Here is a 24,347-nt window from a genome sequence, read left to right on the forward strand (position 1 = left end):
ACCCACTTCACAAATGCTATTAAAAAAACAAAAAACAAAACATACTGTATGATGGAAGAGACATGATTTATTCTTCTGAAAATATGCAAGTTTGGTAGCCAAAAGGAATTCCACTCATTGGAAATACTTCTTATGTCTTTTCAATTTACGGTCTTTCTTGATCAGTTAAGTTCACTCTAATTTGTTGTTGTACTCTTCTAAACACTTAGTACAATGCTTTGCACACAATAAATATGATTGAATGAATAGCAGCTACTTCTTTTAGAAGGATATTAAGTATTAATGCACAGCTTTAGGCAGCTGCCCAAGGTAACTTCTGCTTTATGTGTAGTTGCTCCTTTAAAAACTCTGCCAGTTCTGTTGGCCAAAATGAACACTGCTCATTGGAAAATAGTTCCCTGCAGAGTCTTTAAATTCAGAGTTGTGTTTGCAGTACCCTCTTGCCCTCATCAGAGCAATTGTCCTTAATTACCTTTCTTCCCAGAAATAATATGTGTTCTTCCTAAGTGGAGGAACACTAGCTTGTGTCTTTGGACATAATTGTTCCTTCACAAACCATGCTTTTGCTCACCTCCCTCTCCTCCACCTATCACCTTAATTTATGGTATTTGTTAAGCACTTACTATGTACCAAGCACTGGGGTAGAAACAAACTAATCAGATTGTCAGGCAGTCAACTGTATTTATTGAGTGCTTTCTGTGTGCAGAGCACTGTACTAAGCCCTTGGGAGAGTACACTATAACAATAAATGACATATTCCTTGCTCACAACGAGCTTACAGTCTAGAGGGGGAGACAGACACAGTCCCACATGGGGCTCACAGTCTTAATCTCCATTTTACAGATGAGGTACCTGAGGCACAGATAAATTAAGTGGCTTGCCCAAGGTCACACAAGCTGACAATGATGGAATCGGGATTAAAACCCAGGTCCTTCTGACTCCCTGGAGCAGTGTGGGTAGAATGGTCTTTGGACAGTGAGTGAGGCAGCTGCCTCAGGGTGCATCATCAGAGAGGCAGGGAAACCTTGAGGGCGGCTACAGGGCAAAGGTCATTAATAATAATGTTGGTATTTGTTAAGCGCTTACTATGTGCCGAGCATTCATTCATTCATTCAATAGTATTTATTGAGCGCTTACTATGTGCAGAGCACTGTACTAAGCGCTTGGGATGAACAAGTCGGCAACAGATAGAGACAGTCCCTGCCGTTTGACGGGCTTACAGTCTAATCGGGGGAGACGGACAGACAAGAACAATGGCACTAAACAGCGTCAAGGGGAAGAACATCTCGTAAAAACAATGGCAACTAAATAGAATCGAGGCGATGTACAATTCATTAACAAAATACTTACCCTCTGCCCCTCCCAGAGCACACCGCTCAGGGCTCCTGGGGCTTGAACCCCTGAAACTGGGGGAGTTGGGGAGGAGCGGGGAAGCAGTGTGGCCTAGGGGATTAGAGCCCGGGCCTGGGAGTTCAGAAGAACCTAGTTTCTAATCCTGACTCTGCCACTTGTCTATTGTGTGACCCGGAGCAAGTCACTTCACTTCTCTGGGCCCCAGTTTCCTCATCTGGAAAATGGGGATTAAGACTGAGAGTCCCATACCGGACAGGGACTGTGTCCAACCGGATTATCTTGTAATAATAATAACAATGTTGGTATTTGTTAAGCGCTTACTATGTGCAGAGCACTGTTCTAAGCGCTGGGGGAGGTACAGGGTAATCAGGTGGTCCCATGTGAGGCTCACAGTCTTCATCCCCATTTTACAGATGCGGTCACTGAGGCACAGAGAAGTGAAGTGACCTGCCCACAGTCACACAGCTGACAAGTGGCAGAGCCCGGATCAGAACCCATGACCTCTGACTTCCAAGTCCGGGCTCTTTCCACTGAGCCACGCTGCTTGTATGTCCCCCAGCTCTTAGTACAGTGCCTGGTACATAGTAAGTGCTTAACAAATACCATTTTTTAAAAAAAGCCCCGGGGTTGGGGGAAAAGGGGTTCGGTAAAGTCAGCCGATCAGTCCTACTTATTGAGCGCGTACTGTGTGCAGAGCACTGTACTGTGCACTTGGGAGAGTTCAATATAACAGTGTTGGTACACATGTTCCCTTCCCACAGTGAGCTCTATACTAATAATAATAATAATGAAAGGATTTGTTAAGTGCTTACAATGTGCTAAGCACGGGGGTAGATAACAAGGTCACCAGGTGGTCCCACATGGGGCTCAGAGCCTTAATCCCTATTTTACAGATGAGGTAACAGGCACAGAGAAGTTAGGGGACTTACACAGAGTCACACAGCTATCAAGTGGGGGAGCCAGGATTAGAACCCACGACCTCTGACTCATTCCACTGAGCCACGCTACTTCTCCAACTGTATGCCGGGCTCTAAGCGCTGGGGTAGACATAGGGGAATCAGGTTGTCCCACGTGGGGCTCACAGTCTTAATCCCCATTTTACAGATGAGGGAACTGAGGCACAGAGAAGTGTAGTGACTTGCCCACAGTCACACAGCTGACAAGTGGCAGAGCTGGGATTCGAACTCATGAGCCCTGACTCCAAAGCCCACGCTCTTTCCACTGAGCCACGCTGCTTCTCCAAAGCATATTCATACAAATATGAATAAGCACAGAGATTACTTGGAGTGGTGTCTGTGTAAAGGGATCTGGCAGGAGAAAGTCATGACTCTGGCATGTCAGGAAAGAAAGACCATGGTCCTTCAGGAAGAAAGCTGTCAGATGGATTTCCCCAAAATGTCACCTAGTACATTGTAGTGAGACCTACATGAATGGATGGTGAATCATAGTGACATAATGAGGGAGTTCTCTGCTGGAAACCAGTTTGAGTTAAGGGTTGGAGGTGGGAGAGTTGAGGGTGAGGAATAGTGAGTTGAGCTTAGGAGGAGTGAAGAGGGTAAATTGGAGAGTAATGGGTGGAGACAGCTGATGACGAGCCTTAGAGCCAGTGATAAAGAGTTTCTACTTGATGTGCAAGGGAGTTAGGAGGCCACTGGAGGTTTTTGGGGAGTGGAGAGATGTGCACTCAACAGTGCTTCAGGAAAATGATCTGTGCAGCAGGGGGAAGTGAAACTTGAAGTGGGGAGAGGCAGGGACACCAGAGAGGAAGCAGTTACGATATGCTTGAGAATGGGGAATGAAGCAAAATCTTGGACCAGGTAGCGGTTAGGGCCGGGGAGAGGGAGGGACAGGTCTGGAAAAATGTTGTGGAGGAAGAACAGCCAGAATTTGACAGTTGAATGAAAATAATCCATCAACAATGGTATTTGAGTGCCTTGTGTGTGCAGAGCACTGTAGTAAGCATTTGAAAAGTATAGTTTTATAGAGTTGGTAGATATGATCCCTATCCACAAAGAGTTTATAGTCTACAGGGGGAATGAAAGTGAGAGAATCAGAAGTGGAATAATAATGGTGGTGTTCAATTATTATGTATTCACTGAGAAACACATAAAAATATTTTATCCAGAGGAATCAAAATAAATGATTGAATATATAACCAAACAAATATTGATACATAAGTGCTGAGGATTAGTGTAAGAAATTACTTGTGCTAGGTTTTGGGTTTTGTTTTTTTTTTGCTGTTAAAGAGAAAACTGTGGTAGATTACAAAGTAATCAGATGTATTACCTATGTAATACATGGAACACACGTGAGTGGGAGAACTGTTATCATTATCTCACTTTATGTTGAGGAATCTGAAGAACAGAGAAGGTATATGACTTGACAAATGTGACCTAACAGACAAGTGGCAGAGCTGGGACTGGAACCCAGGTGTCAGGATTCCAGCTTCATGCTCTTTCCACTAGCCTTGCCCAAGTGGCCTTGGTGTTCCTAACTTTGACCCCCAGCTAGGACAGGCTCTATCCAATCTAGTTCAGTCCTTAGCACAGTGCTTTGACACCTAGAAATGACTTAAATATCAACCCTAGTGATTATATGGGGAACACAAAGTCTGAGGAGCAAGTGGAGAGTCTAGGGGCCTCTGGAGAAGTACCCTGACTAGGCTTTGACATCACCACCTTAAGCGGGGTCGTATTGGGTTACACTGCCCAGAGTAACCCATGTGACATCACGTGTCTAGTATGTTTGGAATACCGTCAGTGGCCATCCTACTTACGATAATGAAGTATCGTATGACATGTCAGCCTATCTAGGGTTGTGTTGGGTTACTAATGGTATCTTCTCAAGTCACTGAACTCCCCCCATGTTATTTCAGATTGGGAAACTAGTTAATGCTAGAAAGCGACTTAACATGCTCTTTGGGCCAGTCTTATGAACTGCTCTTCTTTTTTCTTGCTGCTGTTGCTACGTAGTTGGATATGACAGAGGTAGTAAAGCTGGGGAGTAGGATTTGCCTTGGGGAAAGTGACTTTTGCTTCATTCCCCATTCTCCTGCATATATGCTCTCCTTCTCAACACTTAAGGACACCTCAGGACAGAGCTTCTTACCACTGGCTTTAAGGCACTTAATTATCTTGCCCCATCCTACCTCACCTCACTAATCTCTCACTACAGTCCAACCTGCACATTCTGCTCCCCTAGCTCCAGCTTATTCACTGTGCCTTGATCTCATCTTCCTCTCTCCTACCCCTTTCCCCCATCCTTCCCCTATCCTGGAACTCCCTCCCCCTCCATATATCTATAAGAAATGGCATGGCTTAGTAATCAGCAGCATGGCTTAGTGGAAAGAGCGTGGGCTTGGGAGTCAGAGGATGTGGGTTCTAATCCTGGCTTTACCAGTTGCCTGCTGTGTGACTCAGTACAAGCCTCTTAACTTCTCTGTGCCTCAGGTACCTCATCTGTAAAATGGGGATTAAGACTGTGAGCCTCACGTGGAGCAACCAGTTACCTTGTATCTACCCCAGTGCTTAGAACAGTGTTGGCACATAGTAAGTGCTTAAAATTACCATAATATATGTATATTTTGTGTATATATGTACATATCTATAATTCTATTTATATTGATGCCTGTTTACTTATTTTGATGCCTGTCTCCCCCCTTCTAGACTGTAAGCCTGGCGTGGGCAGGGATCGTCTCTCTTTATTGCTGAATTGTATTTTCCAAGCGCTTAGTACAGTGCTCTGAACTCAGTAAGTGCTCAATAAATATGATTGAATGAATGAATTAATGAATATGCCAGACCACCACACTCTCCACCTTTAAAGCACAATTAAAGCCACATCTCCATGAGGCCTTTCCCAATTAAACCTTCTTTCCCAGCTCACTCTCCCTTCTGCATCATCTATGTGGTTGGATCTACGAAGTTTGGATGTTTGATATTTGCACCACCCCCAACCCCATAGCACTTTAAATTATTTATTATAAATTATTTATTCATGTTAATGTCTGTCTCCCCTTCTAGACAGTAAGCTAATTATGGGCAGGGAACATGTTTGCTCATTCTCTTATATTGTACTCTCCTAAGTGCTTAGTACAGTGCTCTGCACATAGTAAGTGCTCAATAAATATCATTGGTGGCAACCTGGCTTTTTGGGGGCATGTATTTTTCTTTTGTATTTAAGAAAGCTACTGATGGTGAAATTCCCCAATGAGTGTGTGTCTGTGGCTGACAAAGGCCAACGCTGGACCCACAGTCCTGTCAAGAGTGTGTACATAAAATGACTGTCCCTTGTTTTAGTGGAAAAAAACCCCAGTACCATAATAAGGACAATTGTTGTTACCACAATCTTTTTCATTCTTATGGCTTGCAGTGCTTGGCAATCTTTTTCCTTTTTGCCTTTCTATGCCTTGTTCCTTATTAAGCTTTGGCTCAAAAAGAGCACCTCTTTTCTTGATAGCAGTACAACTTGCTGGTCTGTGTACAGCAAGTAACTGTTTTCATCTGGGATGCAGCATTGTATGAGGATTTGATTTACCATGTTTTTAAAACTTTTCCTCTGTTCCCATTGCTTTTAGTTTCTCAATTTCAGCTCCCCATACAGCCTTTGTTTTGTTACCGTGCTGTTTCTCATTCTCACATTTCCCACCCAGCATAGCTGTTTCGAGGTAAGCATATTTTTAATGCTAGGAGACTGAGTGGAGAACTTTAATTGTCCCTAATCTTGTTTTACTACTAGTATTTGTCAAACATTTACTATGTGCCACATACTATAAGTGATGGGCTGGCTTCAAGATAAGCGCTTAGTACAGAGCTCTGCACACAGTAAGCACTCAAATACAACTGATGAAGATAATCAGGTTTTTTAACAGACCACGAGCTCTGTTTTTTAACAGACCACGTTTTTACAGACCACGAGCTCCATGTGGGACAGGGACTAAGTGGGATGGAGAAAAGGTATCGAATTCCCATTTTATAGATGAGGCGATGGAAGCACAGAGAAGTGAGTAGTATGGTCTAGTGGATAGAGCATGGGGCGGGGAGTCAGAAGGATGTGGGTTCTACTGTAAACCCTATGTGAAACGGGGACTATGTCCAACCAGATTATTACCAAGCACATAGTAAACCCTTAATAAATCCCATTTAAAAAAAAAAAACGCTCATTGTGATCTGGAAACAGGTCTACTGATTGACTTGTGGCATTTTACTCTCCTAAATGCTAATTGTACACCCCAATTGCTTAGTACACTGCTCGGCACACAGTAAGTACTCAATAAATACTATTTAAGTACAGTGCTCCGCACACAGTAATTGTTCAGTAAAAACTGTTGATTGGAGTAGCACTATGATGAATAATTTAGATATAAGAGAAATTCCCTTTCCCATGTTTCCACACTTAACACTTTCTCTTCCCTTTTCTTTTGCTTCTCTCTCCATTTGGCAAGACAATATGAGAATGTTACTCTTTCCTATTTAGTCCCATTTGGCAAAGCGGGAGGCGATGGGTTCCTCTTCTGTTGCCTACTTGTATATATCAGAGATCCCTTGAGCTCCTTCCTTAATCCTAATCTTGGCAAATTCAACATCTTGGGGTCAATATTTCTGAAGGTCTTTTTCTGTGCTTTGCTTTGCTTTAGCCAAAAATATATACTATAGTATATATACTATATACTTTAAATATAACTATTTAAAGAAAAGAAGACAGTGGGTTTTAGCAGTCAGACTAGAGAGGAAGACCCGCCCCCTTCCTCTACTTTTGTTTTTCACTGGTTGAAAAGGGAATGTCTGGGAAACATAGACTTAGGTTCAGAAGCCCAAATCATCTTTCACTGGGCCAAAGAAGAACTTCCCACTAGCAGCGCCCCCTCTTTCTCTCTGCTGAGATGGAATGGAGGGGGAGAGAGAGAGCGAGAGCGATCAAGTTTTTGTTAGGGGAGTTTATACACAAATATGTGCTCTTCTTGCAGCCTTTGATAGCTCCTCCTCTGGGTCTTAACCTCTTTATTTCCTGTGCATTAATATCAATCTTGCTCCCTTTTTACTATTCCCCTTACCTGCTACTTCCCTTCTTTTCAATAACAACTCAAGACCTCCTCCATCAGAAAGGTAACCCAAATAGCTTTTCTATTCTCCATCGGCCCACGTAATTCCTATGGGGAGAAAGAAACCCACTTCTGCCACCTGAGAAATTCTGAGATGTCACCCCACAGCCCGAGGCTGAGTCTGTCCTTGACTTCAGCCCATAAACAATCACATCATCTTAAATTACAGGCTTTAAACCATTGAGAAGCTGCATTCAAAGTACCAGAGATTAGAACCTACAGTCACACAGGACCAGGATTGGATGCTAGAGGACTTCACTAAAGACCCCCACCCTCCACTCTCTGCTCACCATATCCTGTCCTCATTTCTCAGCACTATCTCAAACTGTCCCTCCCTATTCATTCATTCATTCAATAGTATTTATTGAGCGCTTACTATGTGCAGAGTACTGTACTAAGCGCTTGGAATGAACAAGTCGGCAACAGATACAGTCCCTGCCGTTTGACGGGCTTACGGTCTAATCGGGGGAGACGGACAGACGAGAACAATGGCAATAAATAGAGTCAAGGGGAAGAACATCTCGTAAAAACAATGGCAACTAAATAAAATCAAGGTGATGTACATTTCATTAACAGAATAAATAGGGTAATGAAAATATATACAGTTGAGCGGACGAGTACAGTGCTGAGGGGATGGGAAGGGAGAGGGGGAGGAGCAGAGGGAAATGGGGGGAAAAGAGGGTTAAGCTGCGGAGAGGTGAAGGGGGGGTGGTAGAGGGAGTAGAGGGAGAAGAGGAGCTCAGTCTGGGAAGGCCTCTTGGAGGAGGTGAGTTTTAAGTAGGGTTTTGAAGAGGGGAAGAGAATCAGTTTGGCGGAGGTGAGGAGGGAGGGCGTTCCAGGACCGCGGGAGGACGTGGCCCAGGGGTCGACGGCGGGATAGGCGAGACCGAGGGACGGTGAGGAGGTGGGCGGCGGAGGAGCGGAGCGTGCAGGGTGGGTGGTAGAAAGAGAGAAGGGAGGAGAGGTAGGAAGGGGGCAAGGTGATGGAGAGCCTCGAAGCCTAGAGTGAGGAGTTTTTGTTTGGAGCGGAGGTTGATAGGCAACCATTGGAGTTGTTTAAGAAGGGGAGTGACATGCCCAGATGGTTTCTGCAGGAAGATGAGCCGGGCAGCGGAGTGAAGAATAGACTGGAACGGGGCGAGAGGGGAGGAAGGGAGATCAGAGAGAAGGCTGACGTAGTAGTCTAGCCGGGATATAACGAGAGCCCGTAGCAGTAAGGTAGCCATTTGGGTGGAGAGGAAAGGGCGGATCTTGGCGATATTGTAGAGGTGAAACCGGCAGGTCTCGGTAACGGATAGGATGCGTGGGGTGAACGAGAGAGACGAGTCAAGGATGACACCGAGATTGCGGGCCCGAGAGACGGGAAGGATGGTCGTGCCATCCACGGTGATAGAGAAGTCTGGGAGAGGACCGGGTTTGGGAGGGAAGATGAGGAGCTCAGTCTTGCTCATGTTGAGTTTTAGGTGGCAGGCTGACATCCAGGAGGAGACGTCCCGGAGGCAGGAGGAGATGCGAGCCTGAAGGGAGGGGGAGAGGACAGGGCCAGAGATGTAGATCTGTGTGTCATCTGCGTAGAGATGGTAGTCAAAGCCGTGAGAGCGAATGAGTTCACCAAGGGAGTGAGTATCACAGCCCATCAGCTCACTCCTATCCACCATCTTCACCAACTGCATGACCCCTCCCCCCCGCCTTCCCCTTCTAAATAATAATAATAATAATAATGGTGGTATTTGTTAAATGTTTACCATGTGCAAAGCACTGTTCTAAGTGCTGGGGGGTACAAGGTGATTAGGTTGTCCCACGTGGGGCTCACAGTTTTTAATCCCCATTTGACAGATGAGGTAACTGAGGCCCAGAGAAGTTAAGTGACTTGCCCAAAGTCACACAGCTGGCCAGTGGTGGGGCTGGGATTCAAACCCATGACCGCTGACTCCCAAGCCTGGGCTCTTTCCACTCAGCCACGCTGCTTCTCTTACCATACAGCTTCTTCTAAATGTGGCCTGTGGAATGCCTACCTACTACATCCTCTTCATCCTTGACCTGCTCTTGTCATGCTACTTCCACTGTCTCATTCTTAACTCATCTTCCCTCTTTCTCCTCTTTCAGTCAAGAGCCACTCCTGCCACTTCATCCCTGTTTCCCTTTGCTGGGAACACCAGGAGTAGGGCTGAAAAGAAGTGTAAAATTTTTAAATTTCATGACATTTTTGAAATTTCAACTTGATATTTTAAAAATTGGTTTATTTTAAGTGCTTACTATGTGTCAGGCACTCTACTAAGTGTTGAGGTAGATACAATGTAATCAAGTTGGCCACAGTCCATGTCCCACATGGGGTTCACCGTTTTAATCCCTATTTTCCAGATGAGGATTGGAAGCCCAGAGAAGTGATGTGACTTGCCCAAGGTCACAGTAGACAAAGTGGTGGAGCTAGGTCTGGAACCCTGATTCTCTGACTCCCAGACCCATTGCTCTTTTCATTAGGCTACACTGCTTGTCAAATTACAATTATCTACAAATTATAGGAAACAATATGGTGTAGTGGGTAGAGCACAGGCCTGGGAGTCAGAAGGGCATGAGTTCTAATCCCAGCTCCACCACTTGTCTGTTGTGTGACCTTGGGCAAATCACTTTTCTGTGCCTCAGTTATCTCTTCTGTAAAATGGGGTTGGAGACTGTGAGCCCTACGTGGGACCAAGACAGCGTCCAACCCAATTTGCTTGTATCCACCCCAGCCTGGCACATAGTGAGCATTTAATATGCCATAATTATAATAAGGTGAAAAATCCATATGATGCAAAGCAAATTCAATTTGACAGCCTGATCACTGAGGGGAAAGAACTCTTGCTTATTGTATGTGGATACTGAATCAATCAATCAGTGGAATTTATAAAATGCACACTGAATGCACGCACTATCCAATACAGATTGGGAGAGTAAAATACACAGAGTTGGTAGACATGCTCAATACCCACAATGAACTATCAGTCTAGAGAGGGAGATGGATATTGACATAAATAGATGATGGATGTGTAAATAAGTGCTGTAGGGCTGACGGTGAGGTATTTGGTATTTGTTAAGCACTTACTATGTGTAGAACACTGTTCTAAGTGCTGGGGTAGATATAGGGTAATCAGGTTGTCCCACGTGAGGCTCACAGTTAATCCCCATTTGACAGATGAGGTAACTGAGGCACAGAGAAGTTAAGTGACTTGCCCACAGTCACAGAGCTGACAAGTGGCAGATCTGGGAGTCGAACCCATGACCTCTGACTCTGAAGCCCAGCTCTCTCCACTGAGCCACGCTGTTACCAGTGAGGTGAATATCAAGTGTTCAGAATGCTCCAGATCCCAATGCAAAGGTGATGCAGAAGGGAAGAGGAAGTCAGAGAAAAGAGGGCTTAACTAAAAAGAGGGCTTAACTGGAGACGGCCCCTTGGAGGAGATGTGATCTTAAGGCTTTGGAGGTGGGGAGAGTCGTGGTCTGGCATATATGAAGGAGGAAGTTCCAAGCTTGAGGGAGGATGTTGAAAAGGGGTCGGCAGTGAGAGAGATGAGATGCGGCCACAGTGAGCAAGCTGCCACTAGAGGAGCAAAGTGTGTGGGATGGACTGTAGGAGATCAATAGACTGTAGAGAAGCAGTGTGGCTCAGTGGAAAGAGCCTGGGCTTGGGAGTCAGAGGTCATGGGTTCGAATCCTGGCTCTGCCACTTGTCAGCTGTGAGACTTTGAGGAAGTCACTTAACTTCTCTGTGCCTCAGTTACCTCATCTGTAAAATGGGGATTAACTGTGAGCCTCATGTGGGACAACCTGATTATCCTGTATCTACCCCAGCACTTAGAACAGTGCTATGCACATAGTAAGCGCTTAACAAATACCAACATTATTATCAATGAAGTAAGGTGAGGTGGGTGTATGCTGATTGAGTGCTTTAAAGCCAATGGTAAGGAATTTCTGCTTGATACAGCAGTGGATGGGCAACCACTGGACGTTCTTAAAGGAGCGGGGAGATGTGGACTGAACACTTTTTTTTTTTTTAAATGATCTGGGCAGCAGAGTGAAGTTTGGACTGGAATGGGGAGAGGGAGGCTGACAAGTCAGTGAGGAGGCAGATTCAGTAGTCAGGGTTGGATATGATAAGACTTTGGATCAGCAAATAATCTTGCATGGAATTTAATTCCTGAATTAGTGATCATAACCAAATCAGAATTATGAAATGGACAGAGCTTTTTACCAGATTTTTACCCATCATTTCCATTACCCCTAGGATTAAACCTAGGAAAATATGATCAGAGTATTGCCCTGAATTCTTTTTTAAAAAGTGCTTCCATATTCCATATCAAATATGAATTAAATTGCCTGAAGTCCTTTTATCTTTGAACTAAGGATGGAATATTGAGTGCAAAATGGAATTAGTAGGAGCTACAAGCAAAATTCACTTTACTTCTCTTTGCTTCAGTATTGTCTTCTGTAAAATGGGGATTCTATCCTTGTCCTCCCTCATTTAGAGACTGGTGGGTCAGGAACTGTATTTGACCTGATGATATTGAACCCACCCAGAATTTAATACAGTGCTTGGCACATAGTAAGTCCTTAAGTACCACTGCTATTATTACTGTTAATGATCCCTTCAGAAACCCTAGGAAGGTCTGGGAGGGGAAAGAATCTAGGATCTGCAATTTACTCCAGTAATAGTTAATGCTTAGTTAATCTGATCTGCAACAAGTCTTCTGAATATAAGTACCACTCCTCACACATGTGGCAGGTGTTTTCAGAGGGATTGTTAATTCTTAATTAATTTGACCAGCAAAATCATTTAGACTCTGAGGCCCAGGTAGGACAGGTCTGACCCGATTATCTTACATTTACTCCAGTGCTTAGTACCATGCTTGACCAGTATTAAACACTAAACTGACCACAATTAAAATCAAGAAGCAGTGTTGCCTAATGGATAGAGTGCGGGCCTGGGAGTTAGAAGGACCTGGGTTCTACTACCGGATCTTCTACTTGTCTGCTGTGTGACCTTGAGCAAGTCACTTAACTCTTCTGGGCCTCAATGACCTCATCTGTAAAATGGGAATTAAGACCGTGAGCCCCATGTGGGACAGGGACTGTGTCCAACCTGATTACCTTGCATCTACCCCAGTGATTAGAACATTGCAGGCCCTTAACAAATACCATAAAAAAGTCCCTCTGGAAGCCCCAGAATGATCTAGAAAGTGTGATGCTTACAAGAATATAATTAGGAAATAGCTGCTGTTGCTGGTGGCCATCCCTCTGAATTTGGAAAGTGTTAGACATTCATCATGCTCTATCAATTAAAAAAATCCATAGATAAAATGATGTGGAGTAAAAATAGATCCAAATTTCCAGAAAAATCAATTCTCATTTTACAATCTCCAAAATATGGAAATGAGGATTCTGTTTGTAACACCTTGGCAGCCCAATACAAAAGATTCACTGTTACGAGGCTTTGAGTATGAAAGGAAGATTTGGCATCTCTCCTAGAAAGCCACTTGCAATTCTCACGCTGTGTGGAATTCACTGGGTTGGGGGAGGGGGGGCAGGATATCTGTCCTCCCAAGTGCTTAGAACACTGTTTTGCACACAAGTTCTAAATTCCATTGATTGATTGAGAGTCTGAGATGGGGGTGCAAATTGCCTAAGAGGCATTTAGTTGCCTTACAGAATTTGTCTGGGCATTCTGGCAGTAGAAGGTTTGCAGAGAGCCGTTAAAGAGCATTTATAAAGTGCTCTTTTATGGGTTCATTTTCCAGGATTTCACCTGATTAACATTCCATAAAGCAAAATGAGCCAACTGGTCGTGGAACTCTTGGGAGTCACAGATTCAGTGTTTGCCTTCTAGGGGTTGAAAATCAAATTGATTTGGAACTGGAATCAATGCTGTGAAAGCTCAGGGACTGATTCAGCTGCTCCTGATACCCCTGCCAAGCACATTCGGGGCAGAGCTAAGGAGGACTGATGGGAAGTGTGTAGGTCAGTGTGCCACTTTCCATTTACTTGGGTCCCTGATGCCATGAGGTAAAGTCTCTTTTTGACCCACTACAATTAAACTTTTTACGCCCTTATGTCACAAAGACTGTACCCTCCAAGGTCATCAATGGGTTTTTCCTCTTTGCTATTCCTCAATCCATCAACCAAATGTACTTGAGTGTTTACTGTGTGCAGGAAACATAGTAATAGCTTGGGAGAGTACAGGGAGCTTACAGTCTTCAACCTTCCTCTTTCAGTCAGTAACACCATCACCCTCCCTTTCCCAGAAACCCTCAAACTTGATGTCAACCTGGACTCCCCATTCTCCTTCAAAATCTCACATTTGGTCTAGTGTCAAATCCTGCCTGTTGTTCCCACACACCCAAATGCCTATCCTCCAAGCACAAGCCCCAGATATTACTCTTGGACTATTGTGTCAGCTTCCTCACTGCTCCTTCAGCCTCCAGCCTTTTCCCTTCTCCAGTCTATAGTACAACAGGAGAAGCAGCATGGCCTAGTTGTTAGAGCATGGACCTTGGGCAAGTGACTTAATTTTTCTGTGCCTCAGTTACCTCATCTGTAAAATGGGGATAAATACCTGTTCGCTCCCTCCAGATTTTGAGCCCCATTTGGGACAAGGACTGTGTCTGATTTGCTTATACTGCATCTACTCCAGTGCTTAGAGTATTTTGCACATAGAGTTTAACAAATTCCACTGTTATTATTATTATTATTCTAATGCTACATGTATCAGATCATTTTTTGGAAGTATCCCTCAGCATAAATCCTTCTGCTCTTCAAAATCCCCAACTGGCTCTCCATATCCTACCACTTCAAGTGAAATCTGCTCACAGTTAGCTTCAAGGATCTCACCATGTGTCCCCACCATACCTATCTGCTCTCGTCATCGGTTACTCCTCAATACACTCGCTTCTTTCCTTCCAAGCACCTTCTAACTGGACCTTGCTTCTGACTCTCCTGCTTCCATCTCCTCATTCATGCTATTCCCCTGCTTGGCAATCTCTTCTTCCCTCCCTCCGCAATTCCTATGCACCACAGCTATCTCCATATTCAACTATCTCCCTTGAAAGCCCACCTCTAGCTGACCATTTCTGAATTAATTCCCCACCCCTCAAGTCCTACAAAAACAATTAATCAATGGTATTTGAGTGCTTACTATGTGCAGAGCATTGTACTAAGTACTTGGGAAAGTCAATACAAAAGTATCAGGTACCTCTAGCACATATGTATCAGTAAATTGTATTGATTGAGCAATTAATGTGTGAAGACCAATGGTACTGAGTGCTTTGGAAAGTATATTACAACAGAATCAATAGACATGATTCCTTCCCTCAAGGAACTTAAAGTGTAGCAGGGAAGAGAGACAACAGATTAAGTTTATAGATAGGGGAGATAGAATGAGAAGATATCTTGAGTGCTGTTGGGACTCAGAGTGGGATGAGTTTCAAGTGCTTAAGAGCCAAGTACATGTTGATGCAGAAGTGTGTGGGGAAGGATATAGTAGGAAAATGAGAGCTTAGACAAGGAAGGCCTCTTGGAGGAGATGTACTTATAGCTACGATCAAGACTTAATAAAATAGACTTTTTTAAATGTATGTTCAATTATCTATTTTGATTTGTCATCACTTCTCACCTTATCGAAACACTTTCTCCCTCTCTTTTTCCCTCCCTGACAACCATCTTCAGCTGTTCACTCTCCAAAGACTTCTTCCCTACTGCTTTCAGACATGTGCATGTATCACCATCCTAAAAACAACAACAAACAAAAACAAACTTCCCTTGAGCCTATGACTCCCTCCCCATTTCCCATCCACCATTCCTCTCTGAACTCATTGAGCAACTTGTCTACACTCCCTTCTTCCACTTTCTATCCTGCACTTCTCTCCTTGACTCCTTCCAACCTTGCTTCCACTCCCTTCTCTCCACAAAAGCTGCCCGCTCCAAGGTCACCAATTAACTCTTCCTTGCCAAATTAGATGAATGGCCATCTGATTCTAATCCTCCTCAACCTCTTAACTGCCTTTAACACTGGGGTCAACCAAATCCCTTCTCCTAGAAATAATAATAATTATAATTATGGTATTGTTAAGCACTATATAAGTACTATTGCCAGGCACTATACTAAGCACTGGAGTGGATACAAGCAAATCAGGTTGGATGCAGTCCCTGTCCCTCATAGGACTCACAGTCTTAACCCCCATTTTACAGATGAGGTAATGGAGGCACAGAGAATTGAAGTGGCATGTCCGAGGCCACATAGCAGAAAAGTGGAAGAACTGAAATTAGAACCCAAGACTGTCTGACCCTCAGGCCCATGCTCTATCCACTATGCCATGCTGATTCCTGTAATATTATCTAACTTTGGCTTTGACACTGTCCTCTCTTGGTTCTCTTCCCTTCTCTCTGGCCAATTATTCTCAGCCTCTTTTGCAGGCTCCTCCTCTGCTTTCCACCCTCTAACTGTGGCAGTCTTTCAAGGCTCAGTTCTGGGTCCCCTTCTATTCTTCATCTACACCTACTTTCTTGAAGAACTCATTTGCTCTAATGGCTTCAACTACCGTCACTATGCAGATAATTCCCAAATCTAAATCTTCTGCCTTGATCTTTCTCCTCTCTGCAGTCTATTTCCTCCTGCCTTCAGGACATCTATACTTGGATGTCCTGCTGACTCCTCAAACTAAACATGTCTAAAAAAACAAAAAAAACTCCCCATCTTGCCACCCAAACCCTCTCCTCCCCATCACTCTCTCATCACTGTATGCAGCACCCATCCTCCTTGTCTCACAAGACCGTAACCCTGGCATTATCCTCTACTCATCTCCCTCATTCCGCACATATATTCAGTGTCACCAAATCCTGTCGGTTCTACCTTCACAACATCTCTAGAATAGCTGGTCTTTCTTCTCTATCTAAACTGCTCCTATGATGATCCAATCACTTATCCTATCTGGCCTTGATTATTGAATCAGTCTCCTGGCTGACCTCCCTGCCTCCATTTTCTCCCCAGTCCAGTCCAAACCTCACTCTGCTACCCGGATCTTTTTTCTAGAAAAGAACATTCAGTAGATTCAGTACTCCTCACAAACCTCAGTGGTTGCCCAGCCACCTCCACATCAAACAGAAACTCCTCACCACTGGCTTTAAAGCTACAACACAGAAAATTCATTTCAGTCCTCTAACACTAAGCTACTCTCTGAGCCTCAGTCTCCTCTCTCTGACTGCCAAACCCTTGAACACATCCTACCTCTGGCCTGGAAATCTCCCCCACCCCCTTTCATATATGACAGACCACCACTCTCCCTATCTTCAAAGCCTTATTAAAATTGCATCTCTTCCCCGACTAAGTTCTCATTTCCCCTACTCCCTCTCCCTTGAGTGTCATCCTTGCATTTGGATTTGTACTTTTTAAGCACTCAATACTTACCCTACCCTCAACCTCACAGCACTTACGTACAAATCTGCATTTTACTTTAATGTCCTTCTCTCCCTCTAGACTCTAAGCAGCTTGTGGGCAGGGAACAGGTCTACCAACTGTTGTACTCTCCCAAGTGCTTAGTATAGTGCCTTTTACACAGTAAGCACTTGATAAATACAATTTATTTATTTAATTTTTGGTCACCCCCATTAGTTCCATGTGGGAATGGAATGTGTTTGCTTATTTTTGCACTTCCTAAATTCTTTACAGAGAATATATTGCACCCAGCGGGCCCTTAATCCTGTCGGTTCCACCTTCACAATATTGCTAAAATCCATGCTTTCCTCTCCATCCAAACTGCTACCACATTAATATCACTTATCCTAACCTGCCTTTATTACTGTATCAGCATCCTTGCTGACCTCCCAGCCTCCTATCTCTCCTCTTTCCAGTCCATACTTCAATCTGCTGCCCAGATCATTTTTCTACAGAAACATTCAAGACATGTTTCCCCACTCCACAAGAAACTCCTATGGTTGCAAATCCACTTTGGCATCAAACAAAAACTCCTCACGATTGGCTTCAAAGCACGCAATCACCAGCACTCCCCTCCGACCTCCGGCCTCGTCTCACCTCGCTACTTTCCCACTACAACCAAGCCTGCACACTTCACTCCTTTAATGCTAACCTTCTTGTCTATCTCACCACTGACCCCTTGCCCACATCCTGCCTCTGGCCTTGAATGCCTTCCCTCCTCAAGTCTGACATAGAATTACTCTCTCCTCCTTCAAAGCTTTATTGAAGGCACATCTCCGCCAAGAGGCCTTCCCCAACTAAATCCTCCTCTTCTCTTCTCCCAGTCCCTTCTGCATCTCCCTGACTCGCTCCCTTTACTCATCCTCCACTATGAGCTAAACAGCACTTATGTACATACCTATAATATATATTTATCAATATGTCTCCCCCTCTAGTCTGTAAGAGCACTGTAGACAGGGAATATTTCTGTTCATTGTTATATTGTACGTTCCCAAGCACATAGTACAGTGCTCTGCATGCAGTAAGTGCTCAATAAATGATTGATTGAATGAATGAATAAACATAAACACTTTCACAACCACTGTTGCTTTAGAGTGCTAGGGAAAAGGGTGAGCTTGTGGGCAGTAGTGTTATACTGTACTCTCTCAAGCACTTAGTACAGTGCTTTGCACACAGTAAGCATTCAACGAATACTATTGAATCAATGAATGAATAGTGTAGGCCTCAAAATTCCTGTAGTTCTGGAAACAGGGAGCTGCTTTTTATGTGGAGGGTCTTTTAGTTCCTACCACTGGAGTAGTCTAATGTAAAGAGAGTGAGTCTGGGAGTCAGAGGACATTTGTTTCTATCTCAGCTCAGCCACTTGTCTGCTGTGAGACCTTGGGCAAGTCACTTCACTTCTCAGGGGTTCAGTTTCCTCATCTGTAATATGGGGATTCAGTACCTGTTGTCTCTCCTCCTTCGACTGTGAGTTCTGTACAGGACAATTCCAAGCGCTTAGTACAGTGCTCTGCACATAGTAAGTGCTCAATAAATACTATTGAATGAATTGAATGAAAGGACAGGGCCTGTTTCCGACCTGATTATATGTCCCTCAGCACTTTTACAGTACTTGGCACATAGTAAGCCCTTAACAAATACCACGGTTAATATAGGACATCCATTATATACAATTTAATTATACAGTTTTTTATCAGCTGATTAGTACACTAATTTACTAAAGTAAGAAAAAATAAACATTCAGTTTAATTTTGTAGTTCATTCATGTGAAGCCATCCCTAAAAAATTAATCAGCTTCCTCTTGAGGACAAATTAAAGACATAAAGGAAGGAGAATAAATGGGTTTGAGAACCAGCTAAAGTTAGCATTGCAGTAAGATTTGTAAAAACAGTAATTGCAGTTATATCTGCTATACGTCCTCTTCCCATGTTAATGAACATACTTGACCATATACAAGCAGTTGTGATATTAGATTGAAAACCTTCTACTTTTGCAATTGTAAAATGGTTGATTATAATTGAAACTTCATTTGTCATACATATAATTACCTAATATTCAAACTTGGATGACTCTCGTTTCAAAATTTAAATTTAGTTAAACCAGATTGAAACTGTTGAGATTGATCCTTTCAAAATTCAAGATAATTTTGTAAAATGAAGCAGTTGGATACAGACAAACATTTGATTTATGAATATTTTTCAAAATTCATCTTTTTGTGTGTTTTCACTCAGGAAAGAGATATTGTAATTGTACAGTGCTAGAAAAGAAAGTCGATTTGAGCAATGATATTTTGAATTGTTGGAAGGTAATAATTTGTGACACATTACAAGAAAATAGCATCATGATGTGTATGCTCCCTTTTATTGATAAAACTAAAACATTAACCACTGAAAGAACTGTAATTCGGCAGGTGTTACTTAAATTTGGCTACCCATAAAAATTTACTAGCTCTTAAAAATGTTTCCATTTGGGATATTGAATGAAATTAATGCATTTCTCTGGTTGTATTGGTCCTGTCCTACCCAGCAATGTGTTGTACAATAAGCAATCCAAATAATAACTAGTAGGTTTTTGTATTTTTGAATTGTCAGTCATCCATAGTTCACTAACAGTAGAAGTAGAAGTTGTTCAATGGAAGGCCTTGAAAGCCAGAGTAATCAGTTTTTTCTTATTCCAGAAAGTGGGGGCAGGCAGGGTGAAAAATTTTGGGTTACACAAGGAAGCCGTAGAAGATGGTTAGTCACAACACCTATGATTCATTAAAAGAAGGCAAAAAAAAGTCAACTGTTTAGACATGAAATGTTGAAGTGTGGGCTAAGGAATAAGGTTTATTGAAATCGTTTGCATTTCCTCTGGAATATTGACGGGAAACAAAAAGAAACCCACGGCTTTTTTGTCAGTGGTGAGAGAAACCTTCCTTTTGATTCGGAGAAGCCCTAAGTATATTTTCTTTTGCAAGCAATGCTGCCAACAAGTAGAAAAGGCTTAAAGTAACTGGCTTACTGCTTAGCATGCCCTCAAATTCATTATACAGCGGAGAGATAATATATGGGTTTGCCTATACATGTATATCTCTATATATGGACGTATACAAGTATATGTCAATCAAAAGGAATTTAGGAGACGATCTCACCCTAGTTTTTAAATGCTATCTGGGAAATCCCAGGTTCAGTGTTTGTGCCTTTGGTTTTATTAATTTCCTATTTTAAGAGAACAAAGCAAAATTGAGGGGTGGTTAGATTAAGCTCATCCGTAACCTTCATGGAGCCATCATTGTTTGTTTATTATACATCCTAACTGATTATTTCAGCTGGCAGTATTTGCTTAGCTTCTTCATGGTCCAGGCATGAAATAAAGTTGGATCTAGAAGTATATGTAGCTGTGCTTGCTACATCTCATTTCAACCATCAGAGATGTTCACCACCTAAATCAGATTCTTTGATTATGAAGTACCTGGTAGCTACTAGCTTTTCAGATGAAATGACTGTTTCAAGTGAAAGGTTGGTTGTCAAAATTCACAGGTCGATTAAAGAAAAGTCGGGCCTTCTATCATGGTACCATTCTTGTGGAAAAATCAAATTGTAAATTGATCTACTTCCAAATGACCTCAGCTAATCTTTACTTCAATTTCCTAAGCAATAATAATGACATTTATGAAGTCTTTGGTTCGATATGAGATTACAAGGTTGTACATAGTCCCTCTCCCACATGAGGCTTAAAGTCTATCATCCCCGTTTTGCAGATGGGGAAACTGAGGTCCAGAGAAGTTAAAGGACTTGCCCAAGATCTGTGTCTGTGCTGAGCCTCAAATCCACATCTTCTGGCTCCGAGTTGAGTCCCTTGTTCTTTCCACTAAGCCGCACTGCCTCCAGTAGGGATTCCCTGGCAATTTCTAAATGCCAACTCTGCCTTGCTGCATTGTCAGATATAGAACCAGAGAGGTTGAATGATTTAGTAAGTATTGCATACACGGGACTCCACTAATTTATCTCAGTGCTACAGCCATGAAGAAAAATGCCTAATTCATTCAATCTTATTTATTGAGTGCTTACCATGTGCGGAGCACTGTACTAAGTGCTTGGAATTTACAATTCCGCAACAGAGACAATCCCTGCCCAACAATGGGCTCACAGTCTGAAAGGGGGAGACAGACAACAAAACAAAGCGAAACAAATAGGCGTCAATACCATCAAGAATCACAGATATCACTGAACAATCCTGTGTAAATAAGCCTATGTAAATGCTTAGTGGCAGCATGACCTAGTGGATAAAACATGGTCTGGGAATCAGAGGACCTAGGTTCTAATCCTGGCTATGCCACCTGTCTGCTGTATGACCTTGGGCAAGTGACTTAACTTCTCTGGGCCTCAGATACCTCATGAGCCCATTGTTGGGCAGGGATTGTCTCTATCTGTTGCTGAATTGTACATTTCAAGCGCTTACTACACTGCTCTGCACATAGTAAGCGCTCAATAAATACGATTGAATAAATGAATCGGTAAAATGGAAATTAAGTCTGTGAGCCCCATGTGGAACATGGATTGTGTCTAACCTGATGAGTTTGTATATGCTCCCAGTTCTTACTACAATGCCTGACACATAGTAGTGTTTAACAAATACAATTTTAAAAAGTACAGTGCTTGGCATATAGTAAACACTTAACAAATGCCAACGTTATTATTATTCTATCTTTTCATTCTGGATAATTTTTCAAAATGCTGTTTTATGATTTTAAATGAAACAATAGAAGTGGGAAGATCTGGGAAGTTATTGCACTCCTTTAGAATTTTACTTTTCAACATAACTGGGCACCTGGTCATAGACCTAGTTGAATGACCTAATTTGTGAGTAAAATTATGATTTTATTGTAAAATATTTACCAGGCAGTTCTCTTGTTCTCAACATGTCAGTCAAAACCTATAGACCCATATACTTTTCCTTGCCCAGAGGAATAATAAAATTCATTAATCTTAATTCCAAGAATAGTCTTATGCACTTCTAAAAATCTCTTTAATTACAAATACCAAAAATATTTCTGATTGAATGGGTTTAAATCATTTTTCAGAAGCAATGTATGTAGTCTAAGTGAGAACATAATTGCTAAGATATTTGTGTAGTCTAAGTGAGAACATAATTGCTAACATAATTGAAAAGATGAATGTGATATAAATAATATTAAATAAGAATGATTATGTATTTGCACACACCTAAACTTTTTTTCTTACTATTACTATATCTGTGTTTTTCCTTTTGCGACTAAATGTTCTCTTTGTCCTGGATAATTAAATGTTTTCTTCCTAGAAAGTATTATAAGTGTTTCAGTACAGTCCAAAAATTAGTTCTATAAAAATGCAGGATACACTTCTTTTCCTTTAAATAAAATTGATTATCTCTTTCATTTCCTATTTTTCAAAGTAAACTGTGTTATAGCTTTTGTTTCAATTCTTATTATTTTATTGATAACTCTTACTTGCTTTCAGAATGGAAGTAATTCTTTCATTTTTTTTCTTTTGTCTTTTTCTGTCCTTTCTCACTTGCTTTCGTGGACATTCACACCAGGAGGACAAAGTGGTTAGAGCCCTTTTATGTCTAATATTACTTATTCTTTTTGGTATTATTAATGATTTTAAAAATTAGTATTACTAGTAGCTTTGTGTACTGTTGAATGTTATGTTACAGATTTAATGCATTAACACTGGGGTATGTTATCAAAATTCCTGAAAAGAAAACCTTTTTATTGCATCATGAACAGGGAATTCAATTCAGAAACTGAAGCAATAGGAAGTGCACCCGAATTTTCTCTACTAAGCAATAATTTGGTAATTCCAGTTTTGTTTAAGGAAGATCACTGAAATCCGTTGTATTCTTCATGAGCTCTTAAACATTAATGCTTTTAATTTATTTAATAATTTAGTTGCCTAAACTTAGCATCATACTTTCTTTGGGGGAATAGACTAAACTACAATCATTATTTTCAGCAGTAAAATCTATCCAGACTGAAATTCAGAAGGCATTTTTGATATATATATATATATATATATATATATATATATATATATATATATATATATATATATTTAGTATGAGAAATGTTTTGAATTAATATTAAACATTAAACATCTTTTCATTTTAATCTATTAATTTGAGAAATTTGAGTAAAATGTTAGTAAAATACTGACATTTTTCTTCCAAAATACACATGTTGTTTAGTCCAAATACTGTTCACTAGTGTTTCCTTAGCTTGATTTTCAAAAAGAGTTAAGAAAAATCAGAGGCAAACCCCAAGCTCTGTAGTAAAAAATTTTATTTAAAATTTTAAAATGCTTGATTGTCAGCTTACATTACAATAATGGATAAATTCCAATAACATTCCTAATAATGAGGAATTTTTATTTATACATAGTGGTAGCCCTTATTAGAGTGATTTTGGTGTATTTGAACTATTTCATAACAATGCATTTTAAACAAATTTACAGAAGAAATCCATTACAGTGTCATAGATCAGTGTGAAATTTATTTGGTGAAATAAAAGTCCATGTGACACAAAAAATACTGGTTAATGAACCTACTTTCACTAGCATACTAGGCTTAATTCAGCTTTCCAGGATATAATTCTGCATTAAAAGGTACAATCCAGAAAGGTAAGTGAATGTTTGCAGATTTTCAACTATATTCTAAACTTCCATAGCATTCACAAAGAATCAAATTACTATTTCCTTTTGAAGTTGCCACTCTTTCCCTGTTGACTTCACAAGAAACTGTACTATGCAAGATGACTTAAAGCAGTTGAAATACATTAGAGAGATAAAAGCACAACTACAGATAAGAGGCCAGCTTTAATCTACCCAATGGTAACATCAAAAAATAATTCAGATATTTGGGAAGTGTAGTTGCAATGTAATAAAACTTTCCTTTATTTGTAGCAAGAAATTTTTTGTCAGCAGAAATTTACCTGGTGGCATATAAAAATAATAGTGATTTGGGGACTTGAATGACTTCAATAATTCCAAGTTTATTGCATTTCATTTTGGATCAAAGTAGAAGCTGATTTTTCCAGTGTTGTTTATTTACAGTTCAGTTGATTTAGATGGGTGATCTCTAAATTCTATTGCTCATAGAGATTACTGATAATTACTGTCTTTAGAGGAACAAATGAAAGTCCATCTCTTTAATCCCTGCCTGTTCAAGTTTGGGTAATTTGATTAGGAATGTCCCCATTGATATAGTTTTGGGGAGAAGTAGCCCTCGCTTGCGTGCACAGGAAAGATTTTTCGGTTTGTGTGCAGGGATATCTTTTTTTTTTTTTTTTTTAATGGCATTTGTGAAATGCCGGCAATGTCCTAAGCACTGGGGTAGATACAAGCCAATCAGATGGGACACCGTTCTGTCTCACATGGGGCTCACAGTCTTAATCCTGATTTTACAGATGAG

General features: G+C 41.6%; 1 protein-coding gene across 23 annotated transcripts in view; it reads left to right on the forward strand.

The window, feature by feature from the left end:
- The window catches only part of RIMS2 (regulating synaptic membrane exocytosis 2), a 695,597-nt gene that overhangs the window by 129,320 nt on the left and 541,930 nt on the right, over positions 1-24,347 (forward strand). For 15 of the 23 annotated variants that reach the window (XM_029062326.2, XM_039911826.1, XM_039911827.1 and 12 more), the window contains one exon: positions 22,476-22,487. The exons of the other annotated variants lie outside the window; for them this stretch is intronic. In XM_029062326.2, the coding sequence (XP_028918159.1) occupies positions 22,476-22,487 (12 nt within the window). The remainder of the gene's footprint in view (positions 1-22,475; positions 22,488-24,347) is intronic. 23 annotated transcript variants of the gene reach the window in all.

Source organism: Ornithorhynchus anatinus, chromosome 4, assembly GCF_004115215.2.
Source record: "Ornithorhynchus anatinus isolate Pmale09 chromosome 4, mOrnAna1.pri.v4, whole genome shotgun sequence".
In the NCBI taxonomy this organism is placed as follows: domain Eukaryota; kingdom Metazoa; phylum Chordata; class Mammalia; order Monotremata; family Ornithorhynchidae; genus Ornithorhynchus; species Ornithorhynchus anatinus.